This window comes from Galleria mellonella, unplaced genomic scaffold, assembly GCF_026898425.1.
Source record: "Galleria mellonella isolate WM207_F2 unplaced genomic scaffold, CSIRO_AGI_GalMel_v1 utg28, whole genome shotgun sequence".
NCBI lineage: Eukaryota > Metazoa > Arthropoda > Insecta > Lepidoptera > Pyralidae > Galleria > Galleria mellonella.
In genome coordinates this window covers 1915166-1935137 of record NW_026442064.1, presented here as the reverse complement: position 1 = coordinate 1935137, position 19972 = coordinate 1915166, and the positions used below count along the sequence as shown (strand labels likewise).

The 19972-nt window shown below is 36.8% G+C and overlaps 1 protein-coding gene across 1 annotated transcript; it reads left to right on the top strand.

The window, feature by feature from the left end:
• Window positions 1-862: 862 nt before the first annotated feature.
• On the top strand, window positions 863-13665 carry LOC113511340 (probable cytochrome P450 303a1). The gene is made up of 4 exons (XM_052895452.1): window positions 863-1015; window positions 10047-11104; window positions 12276-12393; window positions 13270-13665. The coding sequence occupies exons 2-4, from the start codon at window positions 10047-10049 to the stop codon at window positions 13588-13590; spliced, it is 1497 nt and encodes a 498-aa protein (XP_052751412.1). The 5' UTR covers window positions 863-1015; the 3' UTR covers window positions 13591-13665.
• Window positions 13666-19972: the final 6307 nt, after the last annotated feature.

Sequence of the window (19972 nt, the reverse complement as noted above, 5' to 3'; positions counted from 1 at the left end):
TAGTCTGTCGTGATGAATTCATTTGGAACAGAACACGACAGTTTCCAGGGGGAATCGTGAGGAAGTCGACCTGACATCCTGGCACTGCTAATTCCCATTTTTATCAATTCCATTATTATATCCATTATGATACAGTTTTTTTTAGAGACACCAACATGACAAAGATTTCTTTGGCATTTTTAAATAGATATGAGTAAAAATCCATGGCACTAAAACTGTTATATGTACATTGAAAGGCACAGTCGAGAGAGAGATTTAACCCTTCTTTGCATAATGTTGAAAATTTCTATCATAACATTTTATTTATGGGTTATAATGGAATGGCAACCCCACCCGCGCTGTCGGTACACACCGGCGGGGCACCAGTGAAAGATGATAGATGAGGATGAAGCAGGTCAGTTAGCCCATCTTGACGAATTTAACAAAAATTGTTCACGATGATTTCCAGGGGGAACCATATTGAGGTCGACCTAATAGGGCATATTACTAGCAATGGGGCTGTTCTAACTCCATTGCTAACAATCCCTTTCTCCTCCTATCATAACGTTGAATGCCCAAAAATTACATAAAAGAACAATTTCAAGTTGATCGTGTTTGGATACCTTTTTAATGTCCATTGCAGAAAAAAAACATAGCTGTCAAATTTATTTTTTAACCATTTCTCCTTTACTTTTGAACATGAATTGTGTCACCTTGATTTATTTCACCAATAAAAAAAAAAACCTTGCGAAGAAGGGTTAAATCGGTCCTACCGCCATCTATCTGACGTTTGATAGAGTTCCATTCGTTCCGATCGCTTAGAGCACTGCCGACGGTGTGGCGTTACGCAATGGTGTGAATGAAGCGAGCCGCCGCGGCCGCCGCACCGCCGCACGCCTGCGCCGGCGCAAGTGGGGTTGGTATAACAACGTTCACACTTCCGGATACATGATAGTGAAAGCTTGAGCTGGCTGTGAGCCGGTGTTCTGAGGATTACATCCTGGTCTTCGGGTCACGTGACGACTTGCGAAATAACGTGAGTGCTATTTTTTTTTTTATTAATTTTATTTCATTTGCGAACGCGAACTGTTTATTTTACTGATTTAAAAAAAATGTGTTCTCATTTCGAATGTTTTTTTTTATTCTTTAAAACGAAAGAGATTCACAATCAGTTTGTTGGGATTTTTTGTTGTGATTGTTATGCTTACGCGATTGCGTTGCCAATTCTAAATTGCTTTTCACAATTCTTTTACAATCGTGTAACTGTGTCTCGCGGCTTCTCATGTGGTCGTATCGCGATGTTGGACTATCTGGAATTTTCCACAAAAATGAGCAAAAATTGTATGATTTTTCAAACCCTACCAATTTGGTGTAGTAATTTTTTCGTGATACCAGAACAAAAAATATACGGACAGACAGACATACAACATTTTTATTAAATATCGCTTTAGCATTTACTGGTCTTATTTAGGTTCCTAATTTTTTTAAATATCTCCCATTTACATATATTATCTAGTTACGATATAGGGTTCATTCCCGTGCTGGTCCCATGTAATGTTTTTTGAACTGAAGCTGTTGGTTTTCTTTGCGGAGCAAAAAACTGCTTGTTGAGTAGCAAAAGATCATTGTAAATATAGATATATGATTTCACGTTTTAAATTAATATACCATAAACTGTATAGATAGAGTGTGCTTATCGAAGCATTTGTATGAAAAATACAGGACAACGTTTTTATATACCGTGAAGCAGTTGTGTTTGCATGGCTGTGTTTCGGTTTGAAGGGTTACTGGGTACAGAGGAATAACATCTGAGTCCTCAGGAATGGCAACGCATCATGGGCGAAACAGTATACTCTGTAATATCCATGGTACTGCTCATGTCTATAGGCGACGGTTACCACTTTCCATTAGGTGGGCCGTCAGCTTGTTTGCCATTCTAAGTTGTATAAAAAAAAAGCGTAAATAGGGTTGCCATAAATACATTTATTACTCAGTATGTGGAAAAATTAAATTGTATAGTTAAAATGAAATATATAAATGAAAAAAGATTAACTATGTATAATGATTCGTAATGATGCTTATTTTTATTGACTATTTTGATTTATGCCTATGTATAGACATAAAATATGTTTTTGTTTATAAATCATTGAAAATGGGCAGCCATTTTAATTATTATATATACATTTATTTGTAAGCAATACGTAGTTACGTATATCTATATTATAATAGTAAAAATCAAATTAAAAACGATTCCAAATTGAAATTTATAACGATCAGATCTGGGAAATATTTAATCGAATTACTGGCAATAATGAGAAAGAGCGCGTTTAGTTTTGGAATAAAAAAAATATGCAAGCAACCATACGTCAAATTATCTAAATTTTGACACGTTTTTCATGCTTGATGCTCCATCTATACAATCTAAGTCAATATCTATTTTCAATGTGATTCACATACTTCACGTATACTTCACATTATGTGAAGTATCTACAAAACAGACGCCATCTATACTAATTTTAAATGTGTACATTATTTGTTTGTTTGTAATGGATAAACTCGGAAACTACTCAACCGATTTTAAAAATTCTTTCACCCATAGAAACCTACATTATCAGCGGATAATCCAAGCTATATACAGTTTTCAAAAATTCTATCTACCCGTGCGAAGCCGGATCGGATCACTAGTTCATACAATGTACATGTGTGTTTGTGTATGTGTATACAATATATTCACGATAGATGTCGCTTTTTCAACCGATATCAAAAAGAAGGAAGTTTTTTATTTCAAAACACAGGGAGCAAACGAGCATGCGGCTCACTTGATGGTAAGTGACTACCTCCGCCCATGATCACCCACAACACTAAAGGCATTGCAGGTGTGCTGCCGGCCTTTTAAAAAGGAATATGCTCTTTTCTTGAAGGTTATGATGTCGTATCGGTTCGGAAATACTGCTGCTGGTAGTTAATTCCAAAGAGTGGTTGTGCGTGGAAGAAAGTGCCTTGAAAAATGCACGGTGGAGGACCGCCACTCGTCCAGATGGTTGGGATGAAATTTTAGTTTATGGCGGGTAGTAAGTTCACATTTCGTTTGTATTTTTTTCTGTATTTGTTACGTCATAACTCCGTTAGTTTTAAACTGATTAGGAATTTTTTGTTTTTAATTGAAAGTATATACTTATAGATTGGTTCATAGAAATTATATTAAAATCGATTCAATAATTTAGTTATGGAATCGTAATAACCGGCTTTTAAAGAATGAAAAAATGAAAAAAAAAATTCGTATCAAAATTGATACAAGATAGTTTTTGTGACCTTCTAGTAAGTGTCACCTGTATCAGAAGGTCACGCTCCTCCACAACCATGAAAATACAAATCATAGTGCCATAAAATTAAGACATAAACATAATCTAGTTTTAGTAATAAGTTTATCTAAATGCATGCATGCGTGTGTGTGCATGCATATGTGTGTGTGTGTGTGTGCGTGTGCGTGTGCGTGTGCGTGTGCGTGTGCGTGTGCGTGTGCGTGTGCGAGTGCGTGTGCGTGTACGTGTGCGTGTGCGTGTGCGTGTGCGAATGCGTGTGCGTGTGCGTGTGCGTGTGCGTGTGCGTGTGCGTGTGCGTGTGCGTGTGCGTGTGCGTGTGCGAGAGCGTGTGCGTGTGCGTGTGCGTGTGCGTGTGCGTGTGCGTGTGCGTGTGCGTGTGCGTGTGCGTGTGCGTGTGTGCGTGTGCGTCTGCGTGTGCGTGTGCGTGTGCGTGTGCGTGTGTGCGTGTGCGTGTGTGTGTGTGTGTGTGTGTATGCGTGCGTGTCAGTGTACGTGTGCATGCACGTACGCGAACATGTACCAATTGTGTAGTGTGTATGTATGTTGTATGAGTGTTTTGACAGAATTAAAGTCGGTTTTTGTTTTTGTGGAAAGCAATCTTAACGTTGTGGAGTAAGCATCACCTGTTTACATATAATGTCGTAATTGTGTTACCGTGCCTCGTTGACCTTCCCATGGTTGCGGGGCCAATCACCTCACATCTGAAATCTGTTTTTCTATTTTCCCAATTTAATAAACAACTAAGTTGGTATTTCATAACGAAGTATCGCTACGTTCCAATCATCTGTCAATTTCCAAAAATAAATATTTTTGATTGTTCTTTATTGAATTACGTAAATTTTGGAATTGGCGTGAATTTACTGGGTACAGAGGAATAACACCTGAGTCCTCAAGAATGGCAAGGCATGGGGGGTATCATGGGCGAAACAGTATACTCTGTTATGTCCATGGTACTGCTCATGTGTATAGGCGACGGTTACCACTTTCCATCAGGTGGGCCGTAAGCTTGTTTGCCATTCTAAGTTGTATAAAAAATATAGATTTCATAAGCAAAAAATCTAAAAATGAATTAAATCTCTTCAAAATGTTAATATAAAAGTTTAGCTAGATTTTAAGTTAATCCGTAACGCAAAACCGTATCCAATTTGGGACTGCAGTTTTAGTTTGATATCAGAACAAACATTTAGACAAATAGACAGACAAAACTTCTAATATAAAAATTTGTATTGGCATCCATAAGTCATATTCAGACTTCTCGTTGATTCGTTGGATTAGTTTTGATGATTGTTGATTGACTGACGAGAAAGCTGACCAAGGAGTGATGAGTATTTGGAAGCGGTCCATCGCTGCAGATAGAGAGGCTTAATATTAGCTTTTTTTTTTAATGGATAAAAATGGAATGACAGCATCGCCTACGCTATCGGTATACACTGGCGGGACACCAGTGAGAGATGATAGGTGAGAATGAAAAGGCAGGTCAGTTTTTTTTTTTTGATGGGTGAAAATGGTATGGTAACACCGCCTGCGCTAACGGGATACGCTGGCGGAGCACCAGTGAAGGGTGATAGATGAGAATGAAAACAGGCCAGTTAGCCCATCGTGATGAATTCATTAGGAATTAACCATGATAGTTTCCAGGGGGAACCGCGTGGAGGTCGACCCGGTTGGGTATATTGCTAGCAATAGGATTCTCAGACTCCATTACTAACAACCTTTCCCCCCAAGGCAGGTCAGTTAGCCCGTCGTGACAAATTCAACAAGAATTAACTACGATAATTTCCAGGGGGAACCGCGTGAAGGATAAAGTACATTGCTAGCAATGGGACTGTCAGACCCCATTACTGACAAGTTTCTTCTCTCCTGACTGTTATAGCTTGTTAGAGATGGTCACCAAAATAATTTAAGATGACCAAAATAATTTAAGATAGGTATTTCACAAAAAAAAAAAAAACTATTACAATTGCAGCAAAACCAGTTATTACGATTTCTAAACTTACCTGCTAAACATAAATTCAAAAAATTTTGATAAGACCAATCTGTTAGTATGTCCTTTCAAATAAAAAAAAAAATACCAAATAGATTTAAAACTGACGGAGTTATGAGGTTACAAACATAAAAAAAAAATATAACACAATCTCAATCTCAAATCTGGGCACCTAACCGGTTCTTTTCGCATAGCGCCGCGTTGTAAATAAAATGACATAATATATATGGCGTGTCATAAAGAGCTTTGAAAGTGAAAGTGGACGCCGTGGTCCAATGCTCGCAAAAACAAATCTCGCTTACAAATTGACCATGATTTGTATTAAAAACTGTTTCATATTGCAAAACTGCTTTGCTTGTGTTTTTATTTATATATATATATATATATATATATATATATATATATATATATATATATATGGGCGGGAGAGATTACCATTCATTTTCATCCATTAAAAAAACAAGATATAAATGCAAATGGGACAGAGGTACCAGAGTAGACGACTTTCATACAAACTCTTCCTCTCGTAGTCTCAATGTTTTTAAAACTATGCAAATATTGTTACAATAACAATAGAAACGTGTAACAATAGAAAGTTCCTATCAATATATTTTGTAAATATTAAACGAGCATCCATTTTACTTCACACCTGTTAAATACCAGGTAAACGTAAATACCTATTTAGTATATATTAATACTAGAAACATGCCGACATTTTGTTTTTTTTTACACAACTTAGAATGGCAAACAAGCTGACGGCTCACCTGATGGAAAGTGGTAACCGTCGCCTATAGACATGAGCAGTACCATGGACATAACAGAGTATACTGCTGCGCCCATGGTACCCCCCATGCGTTGCCATTCCCGAGGACTCAGGTGTTATACCTCTGTACCCTGTAAATTCACGCCATATCCCACCCTTCAAACCGAAACACAGTCATGCAAACACAGCTGCTTCAATAATTATAATATTTCTTATACGAATACTTATGTTAGTTTATTCTATTAATAGACAGTCGTATTTGTTCCCCTTTTTGTTTTACGAAAGCTTCTCCCTCTTCCAACTTTTTCTAGCTTCGGTTATACTTCACTAGGGTATAAATATCATATTCATAATTATATATGTCGTTAACTGTCCTCTGCTGGGAGGAAAGGGATTGTTAGTAATGGAGACTGAGAATCCCATTGATAGCAATATACCAAACCAGGTTGACCTCCTCGCGGTTCCCCCTGGAAACTATCATGTTTAATTCCTGATGAATTCATCATGATGGGCTAACTGGCCTGTTTTCATTCTCATCTATCACCCTTCACTGGTGCTCCGCCAGCGTATCCCGTTAGTGCAGGCGGGGTTACCATACCATTTTCACTCATCAAAAAAAAAAAAACCCATACGGATCTTTTGTGCTTCCCCCTGCCTTATACTATCATTTCATAGATCCTATGTGTTACCCTAACGATATCCCGCGGTTTAAGATATCTGTAGTCCCCTGGTTCTGGATAAGCCGTTCCCAGTAGACTCATACGCATGCTCGCTAACGAATCACAGTTGCACATCAAGTGTTCCATGGATTCCGATTTCTCCCCGCACAGTCTGCACAGTGTGTCCGAAGATAGACCCATCTTGTGTAGTATATGCCAATAAGGCATAAATAAGGCATGGGGGTACATATACTACACCTTTGGGGGTTTTACCAGTAGTTGCCACGATTGGCAAGCGGATAGGAAATCGCAGTCAGGCTTTGGTGATGTTTTAAGAGGGACGCTTCTGTCAAATACCTCGACCATAGATTCTGACAGACAAGACGAAATTTCTAAATATTATTATATTGTTTTATTTTATATTAATTTTTCTCAAATAACTCCCATGTATGGATATTGTCTAGTTAATTTCTTTTTAGATTTAATTAGTAAGGCACTGATTTACGCGGCCAAAGCCGAGGATTACAACTAGTATTGTGTAATGTGGGAAATAATTAAAAATTAAATTAATATGTAAATTACCTATGTAAAATAACCTATCTGTAGATTAATTCAGTTTTTTTTTATGGGTGAAAATGGTATGGTAACCCCGCCTGCGCTAACGGGATACGCTGGCGGAGCACCAGTGAAGGGTGATAGATGAGAATGAAAACAGGCCAGTTAGGCCATCATGACGAATTCATCAGGAATTAACCATGATAGTTTCCAGGGAGAACCGCGAGGAGGTCGATCTGGTTGGGTATATTGCTAGCAATGGGATTCTCAGTCTCCATTACTAACAATCCCTTTCCTCCCAGTTGTTAATATTTGCATGCCATTTGATGTGGCGAAACATAACGGACATCTTGTAAACTTGACAAATGCAACATCTTATCTACAATGTTTCTGGCAAATAAATTTAATTTCATTTGCTTCTACATCTACACTTATATTATAAAGATGAAAGATTTGTATTTTTGTGTGTATGTATGTTTGTAATGAATAAACTCAAAAACTACATTGCCGATTTCAAAAATTCTTTCACCATTAGAAAGCTACATTCACCCTGAGTAGCATAGGCATATATTTATTGCTAGAAAAGATTAGTGATCCTTACTAAAACTTTAGTAATGTAACTTGAGGTGTAAAAAATGCTATAAAATATCTTTCGTCGCGTGCGCTGCGGAAACTATTGGTGATAGAACAAAGTATGTTCTACAATATTGAAGAAAATATCGATAACTACAAAAAACTTCCCGGTACTATATGTCCAACTGTTATGGTTATGTCATGATAACCACTTTTTTTATGTTGTAAAAATGTCCACCCGTGCGAAGCCGGGACGGGCCGCTAGTATTACATATTAATGTGTCGATTCTCATTTAAGAACCAGTTACGTTGAACACTAGTAAATTTCTCGGCTACTGTACGTATCGGCATACATATATTAATCGTGTTTTTAAATATTTCGCGTGATCCACACGCGTCGCGTAACCAAACGTAATGTTGCGCGCCATTTACCAATCGGCCGCGTTACATCTATGCAATGTGTGTCTCGGACACTGCTTTATAGGAAAATTACTTTAAACTTCATTGATTTCATCTCGTTAAAAAATGTATATAGTGAACTTTTTTTTTATTTAATTTCAATTATACACACACATATATATATATATATATATATATATATATATATATATATATATATATATATATATATATATATATATATATATATATATATATATATATATATATATATAGTTTTACTAACTATAGATAAAACTGTTGTAATTTTTCTGTTATTTATTATTTTACCATTATATTTAGCCGACATAAAAAATGGATGAGTTTCTTAATTCGGAGGTGTCTTTTTATGTACCTCATAATTTCGTCATCGCTATAATTACGGTAAATCTTAAATTATATATTTTTTTGCAATTAAATTGTCACTAGAGCGAATGCCGAAATCTTGTACTACTAAAAAGCCGAGTATGTTTGTTTTGTTATACCTCTATTTAATTTACAAGTATGTACACAGTAGACATCCGCAATATCAGAAAAAAAATGCAAGTGTTCTCGGTTTTTAAGAAGGAATATGCTTTTTTCTTCTAAACGTTTCAACGTGTTCTGTTAGATTGTTTTTGTTTCGATATGATTTTTTTTCATTGATATTTTTATTTATAGCCTCCTTTATACACTCTTCCGTATTTTTCAGGCTGTTTCGCTGATTAATTTATGTTGTTTTAATAAATTCTGGGTTAAACTTTTATTAAGATTTCTGTTTCACTATTGGTTTTTACTATTATTGCCCTCTAGTGATACCTACCTCAACTAGCAAAGACGGAGTATAGCTTCACTCTCTCTAAAAGTTCAATAACTTATTCACAGATGGCGCTAATTAGACTCAGGTTTAAAAGTGTAAAGATTTATAGGTTTTATAATTTCTAGTTACATTTAGCAATTTCAAAGATAATGGTTTTTTTAATCGATTCTTGCACGTGCTATAAAACTAAAAGTAACCTTCTGATTGTCCTGTTATTCGGTTCTATGTAAATCAGTTTTTCTTATGTACTTACCCCGTTTTATACTGTTTTTCCAATTTTGCTGAAAATCCTGGCATTTAGGACTCAACAACAATTCTCTTGATGTTTTAAGTTTTCTTCACAATATTGTATAATTTTGAGTTAATAAAAATGTTATTTATATTTTTTATATAAATGACCCGGTGATCTTCGTATTAATTACAGCGCCATCTATTAAAAGAAATCCAAAGTAGATTTTTTTTTAATGGGTGATAATGGAATGGTAACCCCACCCGCGCTATCGGAATACACCGGCGGGGCATCAGTGAAGGATGATAGGTGAGGATGAAGCAGGTCAGTTAGCCCATCGTGACGAATTCAACACGAATTGTTCACGATGGTTTCCAGGGGGAACCACGTGGAGGTCTACCTATTAGGGCATATTCCTGGTAATGGGGCTGTCAAACTCCATTGCCAACAATCCCTTTTCCCCCAAATCCAAAGTAGTGCCCCATACAAAATATTCTGACTTTTTGCTTAAAATACCACTACATTATAGAATATGGGAGAAAATAGAAGTATGTAAATTGATTAAGCTCTTTTGAAGTATTAGCGAGACTAACGAACAGCAATTAAGTTGATGTTACCTATGGCACAGTAGCGCCCTCTCGCCCTGAACAAATTATAAAAACTATTATAATTCATTTCCTAAAATTAATAAATGCTTAAGAGTGAACAAATAATGATCCACGAATTTATTTCTTTTCATTTCAGATGTGGCTGGCACTGCTAGCCGTTGTGCTAGTAGTCTGCTTACTACTATATTTGAACACACTCAAACCCAGAAACTTTCCACCTGGACCTAAATGGCTACCAATTTTCGGCAGCGCCATAGAAGTCTCCAAGCTTCGAGAGAAAACCGGCTATCTATACAAAGCGGTGAAGGAGCTCTCTACTCTCTATTGTAAAGATAGTCCACTTATTGCTCTTAGAATCGGCAAAGACAGAATTGTCATGGTCAACAGTTTAGAAGCAAATAAAGAGATGCTTGCTAACGAAGACATTGACGGAAGACCCAAAGGAATCTTCTATCAGACCAGAACATGGGGGGAGAGACGTGGAGTTCTTTTAACTGATGGAGAGTTATGGAAGGAGCAGAGAAGGTTTCTGCTCAAACATTTAAAGGAGTTTGGTTTTGGAAAACGCGGCATGGGTGATATAGCTTGTGTTGAAGCTGGTCACATGATTAAAGATGTCCTGAATATTATAGGGAGTGAAAAAGGAGCAACAATTCAAATGCATAATTTCTTTAATACATACATTTTGAACACGCTGTGGACTATGATGGCCGGGATCCGATATAATCCAAATGAACCTGAGATGATAATACTGCAAGGGCTTCTGTTCGAATTATTTGCTGCTGTTGACATGGTAGGTGCTACTTTCAGTCACTTTCCGATTCTGAGTGTAATTGCCCCAACTATGTCTGGCTATAAAGATTTTATTAAAACCCACAAAAAGATTTGGGCGTTTTTAAGAGAAGAGATACAAAGACACAAAGAGAGGTTCAATCCAGACAAAGAGGACAAAGATTTTATGGACGTCTACATTAGGGTTTTGAGAGAAAATGGTGAGGTGAATACGTACTCCGAGGGTCAGTTGGTGGCGATGTGTATGGATATGTTCATGGCGGGAACAGAGACGACCAGTAAGAGTATGAGTTTCGGGTTTAGCTATTTGGTGAGGGAACAAGAAGTGCAGAGGAAAGCGCAAGAAGAAATCGACAGAGTAGTAGGGAGAGACAGGCCACCAAACCTCGATGACAGAGACAAGTAAGTTAATATTAATTTATTTCAAGTTTTACCTTTATCACCCATATCTATTGACTATTGAATATATACCATCCACAATGACTTCTACTATTAACAAACTCTTTTTTTCTACGTCCATCCGTTTCTATCTTTTTAATAACATTGTTCCGTCTAGAACAGGGTTTCTTAAACTTCTCACAGTCACGGACCAGTTTAACAATTTAAACAATTCCACTTCAAATTTAGGAAAAGAAAATTTAGTTATTATTTAGTCTTAAAATTTAGGAAAAGAAAATAAGTAATTTTAGATAGAAGAAAAAAAACTTTGGTAGTTTCATTATACTTGCTACTAATTTATAATGATAAATTTAAGTATGCTTTTGTTTGACGCTTGACATCGACGATGCGTCTCGTCGAGTTCACCACACAATTCCCTAATAAATATTTTATACAGTTAAATAACCTACTGCGGACTCCCAATAATATGCTACGGACCCCTAAGATCCCACTTTAAGAAACCCTGATCTAGAAGGAGGGCGCTTTACGACTTCAATTAATGCCAATTTTAAAACTTTACCTTCATTTTATATGATGCTTAGAATAACAAACTGTCTGTCTACCTGATGGTAAGTAGTAAGTCGCGTATAAACGTACTTTAGTAAGTACTTTACATTATTCACAATTTCGTGTATAATATAGTATATGTCATATTTGTAAGTATATTTGTTATTTATATATATTTATTCGTTTATATATGTAATTTTAGTATGTATGTATATCAATAATTAGTAGTACCGCATTCGAGTATTCTGACACTTGCCTATGGTTGACTGGGAGAGAATGCTTTCAGCGTTAAGTCCGTCATGTACACATTTATGTACTAATGAATAAATAAATAAAAAAATAAATAAACGTAAGCAGTAGGTACCATTGGCATCGCAAAATTGCACAGCACTATGATTGATTTCCAAGGTACCCCTTACGCATTGCTTTAGGGCTATGGTTTTATGCCTCCGTATCCTATATAACTGCCATACAAACTCTTCGAGATGAAACAGAGGCATGCAAGCAAGGTGGCGGGAAATAATTATTCTTTTTAATTTCGATTTTGGAAAAAAGTAGCCACTTTAGCCAAGATAACGTGGTATAAAGTATACAGATTTTGATAACGATTAATTTATTTTGCTTACAGCATGCCATACTGTACTGCCATCGTCCATGAGAGCGTCAGACACTTCATGGGGAGGACCTTTGGCGTGCCACATCGTGCGTTAAAGGATACTAAGCTTGCTGGATACGATATACCCGAAGTAAGTTATATTCTGCTCGAATTATTGATAGTCAACGCCTTACTGTCCGACTTGACCCACTGAAACTGCGCAGTGATGTTGCATCTCTGTGCATCTTCTACCGAATTTATCATGGGGAGTGCTCTGAGGAATTGTTCGGATTGATACCTGCTGCTGATTTTTACCACCGTACAACCCAACACATACTAAAGTTTCATCTGGACGAGTGGCGATCTTCCACCGTGCGTTTTTCAAGGCACTTTCTTCCACGCACAACCATTCTTTGGAATCAACTTCCAGCAGCAGTATTTCCGAACCGATACGACATCACAACCTTCAAGAAAAGAGTATATTCCTTTTTAAAAGGCCGGCAGCACACCTGCAATGCCGCTGGTGTTGTGGGTGATCATGGGCGGCGGTAGTCACTTACCATCAGGTGAGCCGCATGCTCGTTTGCCCCCTGTGACGTAAAAAAAAATTCATTTATATCTTATTAAGCTTATTCACTTATTTGCAAATAAAAAATGACAATATTTGTAACATAGAAATAGTATAAGGCATAGACGTTTTTTTTTATTTGTTTAAAATTCCACCGTTAGTGTATCTAATTACATTAAAATATCATATAAAATATATTCTTATCGTTTCGGATCCTGCCCCCTCCCTCACGTCCCAGTCTTGCCTGGGCCAGTCCAAAGTATTAGAACTCCCTACTAATAAGACCAATTTTTTTGGGAATTCCTTCTCATTTCGTGCTTCGAACTGTGGAACAGACTATCTGCTAACATTCAGAATAGTACATCATTATCCATCGTCCATCATTTCCTTCAAGAAAAGATTGAAATCTCACCTTTTAACTAATAATATATATAAAAAAAAAAAATCTATTCCTTCCAGGATACCATGGTCGTGAGCAATTTCACCAACATCCTACTTGACGAGGAGTTATATCCAGACCCTTACTCGTTCAGGCCAGAACGGTTCCTGGTGGACGGTGCTGTGAAGCTCCCCGACCACTACTTCCCATTCGGCATCTTCAAACACCGGTGTTTAGGCGACGTTTTAGCTAAATGCAACATCTTCGTGTTCACCACGACGATGCTGCAAAGATTCTCCTTTTTACCAGTTCCGGGGGAACCGTTGCCGTCTCTGAACCATGTAGATGGCGCCACACCATCGGCTGCGCCGTTCAAAGCTCTAGTTGTACCCAGGGCGTGATTTGTATATAACTTTTTGTAAATAAATATGTATATATATGCCTAAATATAGCTTTATCTAATAAATCTAATCCTATCTAAAAATCTTTTATTACATAAGTCATCGCTGTTTTTGGTGCCAGTTATGTGGTCCCGGCATAGAATAGACCATTCCTTCCTTCCCATGGGTATCGTAAAAGGCGACTAAGAGAGGGCGAGGGATGGGCAGCAGCGTCTCTCTTAAAACGTCTCTAAAACCTAACTGGGGTTGCCAATTCGCCTGCTAATCGTGACAACTGGTAATACCCCTAAGGGGGAGGACTTATGTTCAGCAGTGGACAGTTAAAGGCTGACATGATGATAATGATTTAAGTTACAAGTCCGACTCCATATGGAATACTCTTTCTTTTTCTCACTTTTAGACGAGCTCCTAGTCACCAGCTTAGGCCTCTTAATTTAATTCAGAGGCGTAATATGAGAATATTACAATATGACAATAATATGACAATCCTAAGTTAACGTTCACCATCAGACTGACCCTATGCTTGTTTACTTTTTTTTATACAACTTAGAATGGCAAACAAGCTGACGGCCCACCTGATGGAAAGTGGTAACCGTCGCCTATAGACATGAGCAGTACCATGGACATAACAGAGTGTACTGTTTCGCTCATGATACCCCCCATGCGTTGCCATACCTGAGGACTCAGGTGTTATTCCTCTGTACCCAGTAAATTCACGCCATATTCCACCATTCAAATCGAAACACAGTTATACAAATACAACTGCTTTAAAATTGAAACACGAATGGGACAGAGGTACCCAAGCAAACGACTAAGTTGTTTGCTACCATAGTAGTATAAAAAATCTAATACCTAACTTTTATGTAATATGAAATGGCAAATTAGCTACACACCTAATTGCAATCAATGAATATCATTAATATCCCATCAATAGTGTATAGACATGAATAAGGAATACACTGTAATGATTTGTTACCATACATGTGCTGCCATCTGTGTCGAAGGGTGATACAGCTCTGTACCCTGTAATTTCCCTGCCAAATAAAGCCTTACCATTTGAAGGGTGGGCCCTTCAAACCGAAATATAGAACTGTACGCACAGCTGCTCAGCGGTAAAACACTAGTGTTAAGTGTATGGTAACCCCGCCTGCGCTAACGGGATACGCTGGCGGAGCACCAGTGAAGGGTGATAGATGAGAATGAAAACAGGCCAGTTAGCCCATCATGATGAATTCATCAGGAATTAACCATGATAGTTGCCTGGGGGAACAGCAAGGAGGTCGACCTAGCTGGGTATATTGCTAGCAATGGGATTCTCAGTCTCCATTACTAACAATCCCTTTACCCTCGCGCAGATGGGGTTACCTACTATTCGGCTCTCATCCATTAATACCAATTAAATGAAATATCTTTTTTAATCACAGATAAACATTTTATTATCTATAATATTGTATACATTAGACATTCATTGACTGAAAAAAAAAACGACACTTTGCAATAAAAAAAAAATTTGAATCTCTCATACTAACACGGAGCTTTGACACAAAGTTAGTATAGGAGAACCAAAGCTAATTGTCGATTACCAAAAATATATAATATTTATAAAACACACTCTTGCCTAATTACGAAAAACAATACATATAAAAAAAATCGTAACTGGTCGCTGTCTGTACGTGGAAGATATATAAGGAAAACTATCATGGGGGGGGGGGGGGGGTTAAGAACGCAATAAAACTCAAAACAATGATTTTTAGAATTTTGACTCTGTCTGTACGTTTGTGCACGCTAATCTCGTAAACGGCTTAACCGTTTTGAATACGGTTTTCTCTAATGCGTTGCGGTTTACTCCACTTAACATTTATTGTTTGTTTCATTTCAATCGGTTCATAAATAAAAAAGTTATATCAATCTAAAGAGTCACATATAAAATGCTATAAAACAACCGATCAGTTGAATTGGCTGAAACTGTTTTCATTACATGTATTGATTTTCGAAAATTCCGTCCACTAGAGCGAAGCCAGGTCGGATCGCTAGTAAAAAATATAAATGCCCGTTTATTATATTTATATTATATAATAAATGCCTTAAATTTATACAAATTATTCCAACAGCAATAATAGTGAGGTACGTACACGTGAACACTTGGCAACGAACAATGAAATGACTTACTCTTAAAAATTACATCTAAATCACAAAAATATATTAACATTATTAAAAAAAAAAAAACATTAGTTAAGTATGAACTGAGCATATATTTGGTTACATTATCCAGTTCGAGTGCGGTCATACTCGTGAACGGATGACGCTTGCAACGACTAGTCTGTCCATTGCTATAGTTTTAATAATTTGTCATAATCAAATCGTAATATATTTCTTTTCGTACATTTTCGATGTACATTTTCGTGTCAAATACGTAATTATTACGAGATGCCCGATCAGAATTAGTTAATATATCTATATAATATAATATTTGGCATACGAGGTCTGTCCGGAAAGTTCGTATAAAAGTGTTCTGGAATGCGAGAAAGAGGAGTGGGGAGGCCAGGTAAGCGCAGGACCCCTTCCTTATGTCCCTAACAATGCTTCAGTTCTGGTCTGACCGCCGTGCGGTGCGAACTGGCTTGTCACGCCATCTGTGAAGTTACCTCTTAACGAAACCCCGTCGGCATGGAGCCCGCTTCCGTTGAAGAGCAGCGCGTCGTAATCAAGTTTCTCTCGAAACTCGGCAAGAATGGCCGTGAAATTTTTGCCGATCTCAGAACAGTTTATGGGGATGATGCTGTGAAGGAACCAATCGTCCACAAGTGGCTAAAAAGATTCAGAGAGGGCCGAGAAAGAGTTCGATGTTCGGGGGATTGTCCATCAAGAATTCGTCCCTCCAGGCCAGACAGTTGATGGAAAATTCTACGTCGATGTGCTCAGACGCCTCAAAGCTCGTGTGGTACGAGTTCGTCCAGAATTGGCGCGAGAGGGGCGTTGGATTCTTCACCACGACAATGCCCCTGCCCACACCTCTCTTGTTGTCCGTGAGTTTTTGAGTAAAAATTCCATTACGGTGACCGAACACCCCCCTATTCGCCGGATTTGGCCCCGTGTGACTTCTTCTTGTTCCCAAAAACCAAATTGGTACTTCGGGGGCGGCATTTGGGGGACATAAATGAGATAAAAAAAGCTACGACGGGGCAGCTGAGAAACCTACAACCAGAGGACTTTCAAGGAGCCTTCTCACAGTGGAAACGGCGTTGGCACAAGTGCATTATGTCACAGGGGGAGTACTTTGAAGGGGATAAAATTGATTTACCTGAATAATTGTAAAATAAAATTTTTAAAAAACTTTTATACGTACTTTCCGGACAAACCTCGTATTTTGTAAACAGTTTTAGTAAAAAAGAAGTTAAATTATTATTTATAATGTAAAAAAAAAATACTTAATATAAGAAATAAGAAATAGTCTAATATTATATTTCTCTCTGTCTTAATTTAATACTTTTGAAAAAGGCATACCGAGATGGATTAGCAAATAAAATGTCTTTTTCTCAAACACGCTTGGAAATGTGAGCATTTTTTTGACAATCTTCATCGAGATAAATCAAAATTGCCGTACTGGCCAGATACATGCGCGCAGCGGCCGGCAAAAGTTGTATGAAAATCCATATCTGTCGTGTTTTGCGGCCAGATAAATTACTATGTAAACTCATATCTGTCCTGTAATTTTAAAATGGAATGACCTTTTACTTCGAAACATGGCTACCAACCAAGGAGGTGACTAATAAAAGGTTTTATTTAAATTTCGAACTGGCTTGCAAACAGAAAGCTGTTTATTGAAAAAAAAAAAAAAACAAAGGAACATTATGGCGCGTGAAAAATTATAATTGTTCGTTATTCGTCATTCGAAGTCGAACTTAAAAAGTAAAATTGTGTATCTGATTTCCGCGCATTGTTTGAGAAAAGTACTATACAAGCCTTGCCACAACTAGGCATTGATGGACTTACGTATGTGTGCCTCGGCTACGCCACGGCCCAAATTTGCACGTTCGTCCATCAATGCCTCAGTTGCTGGCCGCTGCAGTAATGTACTATTTTTTTTATATATGAGCGCAAATAAAAAAAAAATGATATCATGATTAATTTTATATACCCATCTATAAGAACACATTGTATGTATTTCGTAGTGTATGACAATGGACTGTACAACCACATACTGTTGTTTTCCCGCATTTTTTGTAACGGTCGCCTGTTTCAAAAAGTCTATGGATTCATGTTTTTTTGCCATCGTCGCAAAACCGTAGTTATTTTCCAGTGCTCTATGGTTGGCGTATTATTATCACCTAGCGCGGCTTCGGGACAATACACAAAGTCATATAAGATAGGAAAGACGACTCATAAACATCCGCAAGCTAATAAAACACAAGAAATAGAAAAAAAAACAAACTAATTAAAAAAAAAAAAAACAGGATAAAGGACCACACAAGTAAACAAATAGAAAAAGGAAAGTATTTTTTTTATATGCAACTTAGAATGGCAAACAAGCTGACGGTCCACCTGATGGTAAGTGGTAACCGTCGCCTATAGACATGAGCAGTACCATGGACATAACAGAATATACTGTTTCGTCCATGATACCCTCCAATCCTTTGCTTTCCAAGGGAGACTTTGTACAAAAGTCGATTGTTTGGGTACCTATGTCCCATTCGTGTTTCAACCGTGAAGCAGTTGTGTTTGCATGGCTGTGTTTCGGTTTGAAGGGTGGTATATGGCGTGAATTTACAGGGTACAGAGGAATAACACCTGAGTCCACAGGGATGGCAAAGCATTGGCGAAACAGTATACTCTGTTATGTCCATAGTACTGCTCATGTATATAGGCGACGATTACCACTTTCCTTCAGGTGGGCTGTCAGCTTGTTTGCCATTCTAAGTTGTTAAAAAAAAAAAAACATACGAAATAGGCTGAAAAAACCGAAATCAAAGATTGCTAATATTAAAAACAGGGATAGTGTAAAATTATCTTTTAGTAAAGAAAAATAACCCGATGCTGTTACAACGATTTATTTAGAGTCAACCGATAATAATGTAGAATATCAGATACTACCGAGAATTGTCACCAGTAAATCCTTGGCTACGATTGTATAAAATATGGCCACGTTAGAAACTACACATACCACATAAATATGATCTCACTACTCAGCACTCATCACTGCCAATCAAAACTACCTTTATAACCCTTAATACAACCAAAATAATGCTACAAAACGTAGCTCAACATCCCAACATTATTAGTGTTTCATCAAACGTATATATAACTATTTTTCAACAACAACAATCCTACAATTACCACAAACAACAACACTCCTTCAACAACAATCCTACTCAATAACAACAATATAAAGATAATCCAATTCACTCTCGGCGGAGGATATAACGGACAATATTTTTTTATATATCAAAATAAAACTATTAAACGTAACTGTTTCCCTTGGACAACCCAGCAAGACCTGCATTTTAAAAGCCCATAATGAAGAAGAACAAATTTACATGTACAGAAATAACGAAACAATATATCTATAAAAACAAAAACTAAATAATTATATATATAAACCAGAAGTTAAATAATAATAATGATATAAATCTTGTAAAAATAACCATCTCTAATTGTAACATTAAATTGACAGAGGCTTCGATGGGTAGCATTATATCTAGGACGATACAAAAAAACAATAAAACAAGTAACGTAATAAACTATTTCATAATTTCAAACAATCTTCACATGACAATAATCAAATCACATAATATAAACAGCAAACATAAAGAAAATAATGATACAAAACGTAACGATTCCTCAACAACAACAATCCTACAATTAATATACACAACAGACAACAACACTCCTTCAACAACAATCCTATTAAACAATAGCTATATTAGTCTTATAAATATAAAATATAAAAAAATAACAAAGTATTCATTTAAAAGATGATAACCTAAAGATAAACTATACAAAATATTAATAATACAACAATATCTTAACATCAATTCCCCCATTACAATAAACGAATCGCATAATATAAACATCAAACAACCAAAATAATAATACAAAACGTAACGAACCCTCAACAACAACAATCCTGCAATTAACGTACACAACAGTCAACAACACTGTTTCAACAACAATCCTATTAAACAACAGCTAAATATAAAATAAAAATAATTAACAAAGTACAAAATTCCTTTTCTAAGATAATATAAAAAATCTAAATAAAATAAAACTAGAACAAATAATACATAATATAATAATTGCTATCCAAACAAACATGTAACAAAATCTTCAAACTAGCAAGAAACCATCAGATGCCTGGTGATCTAATAAATTGCTTGAAGATGTC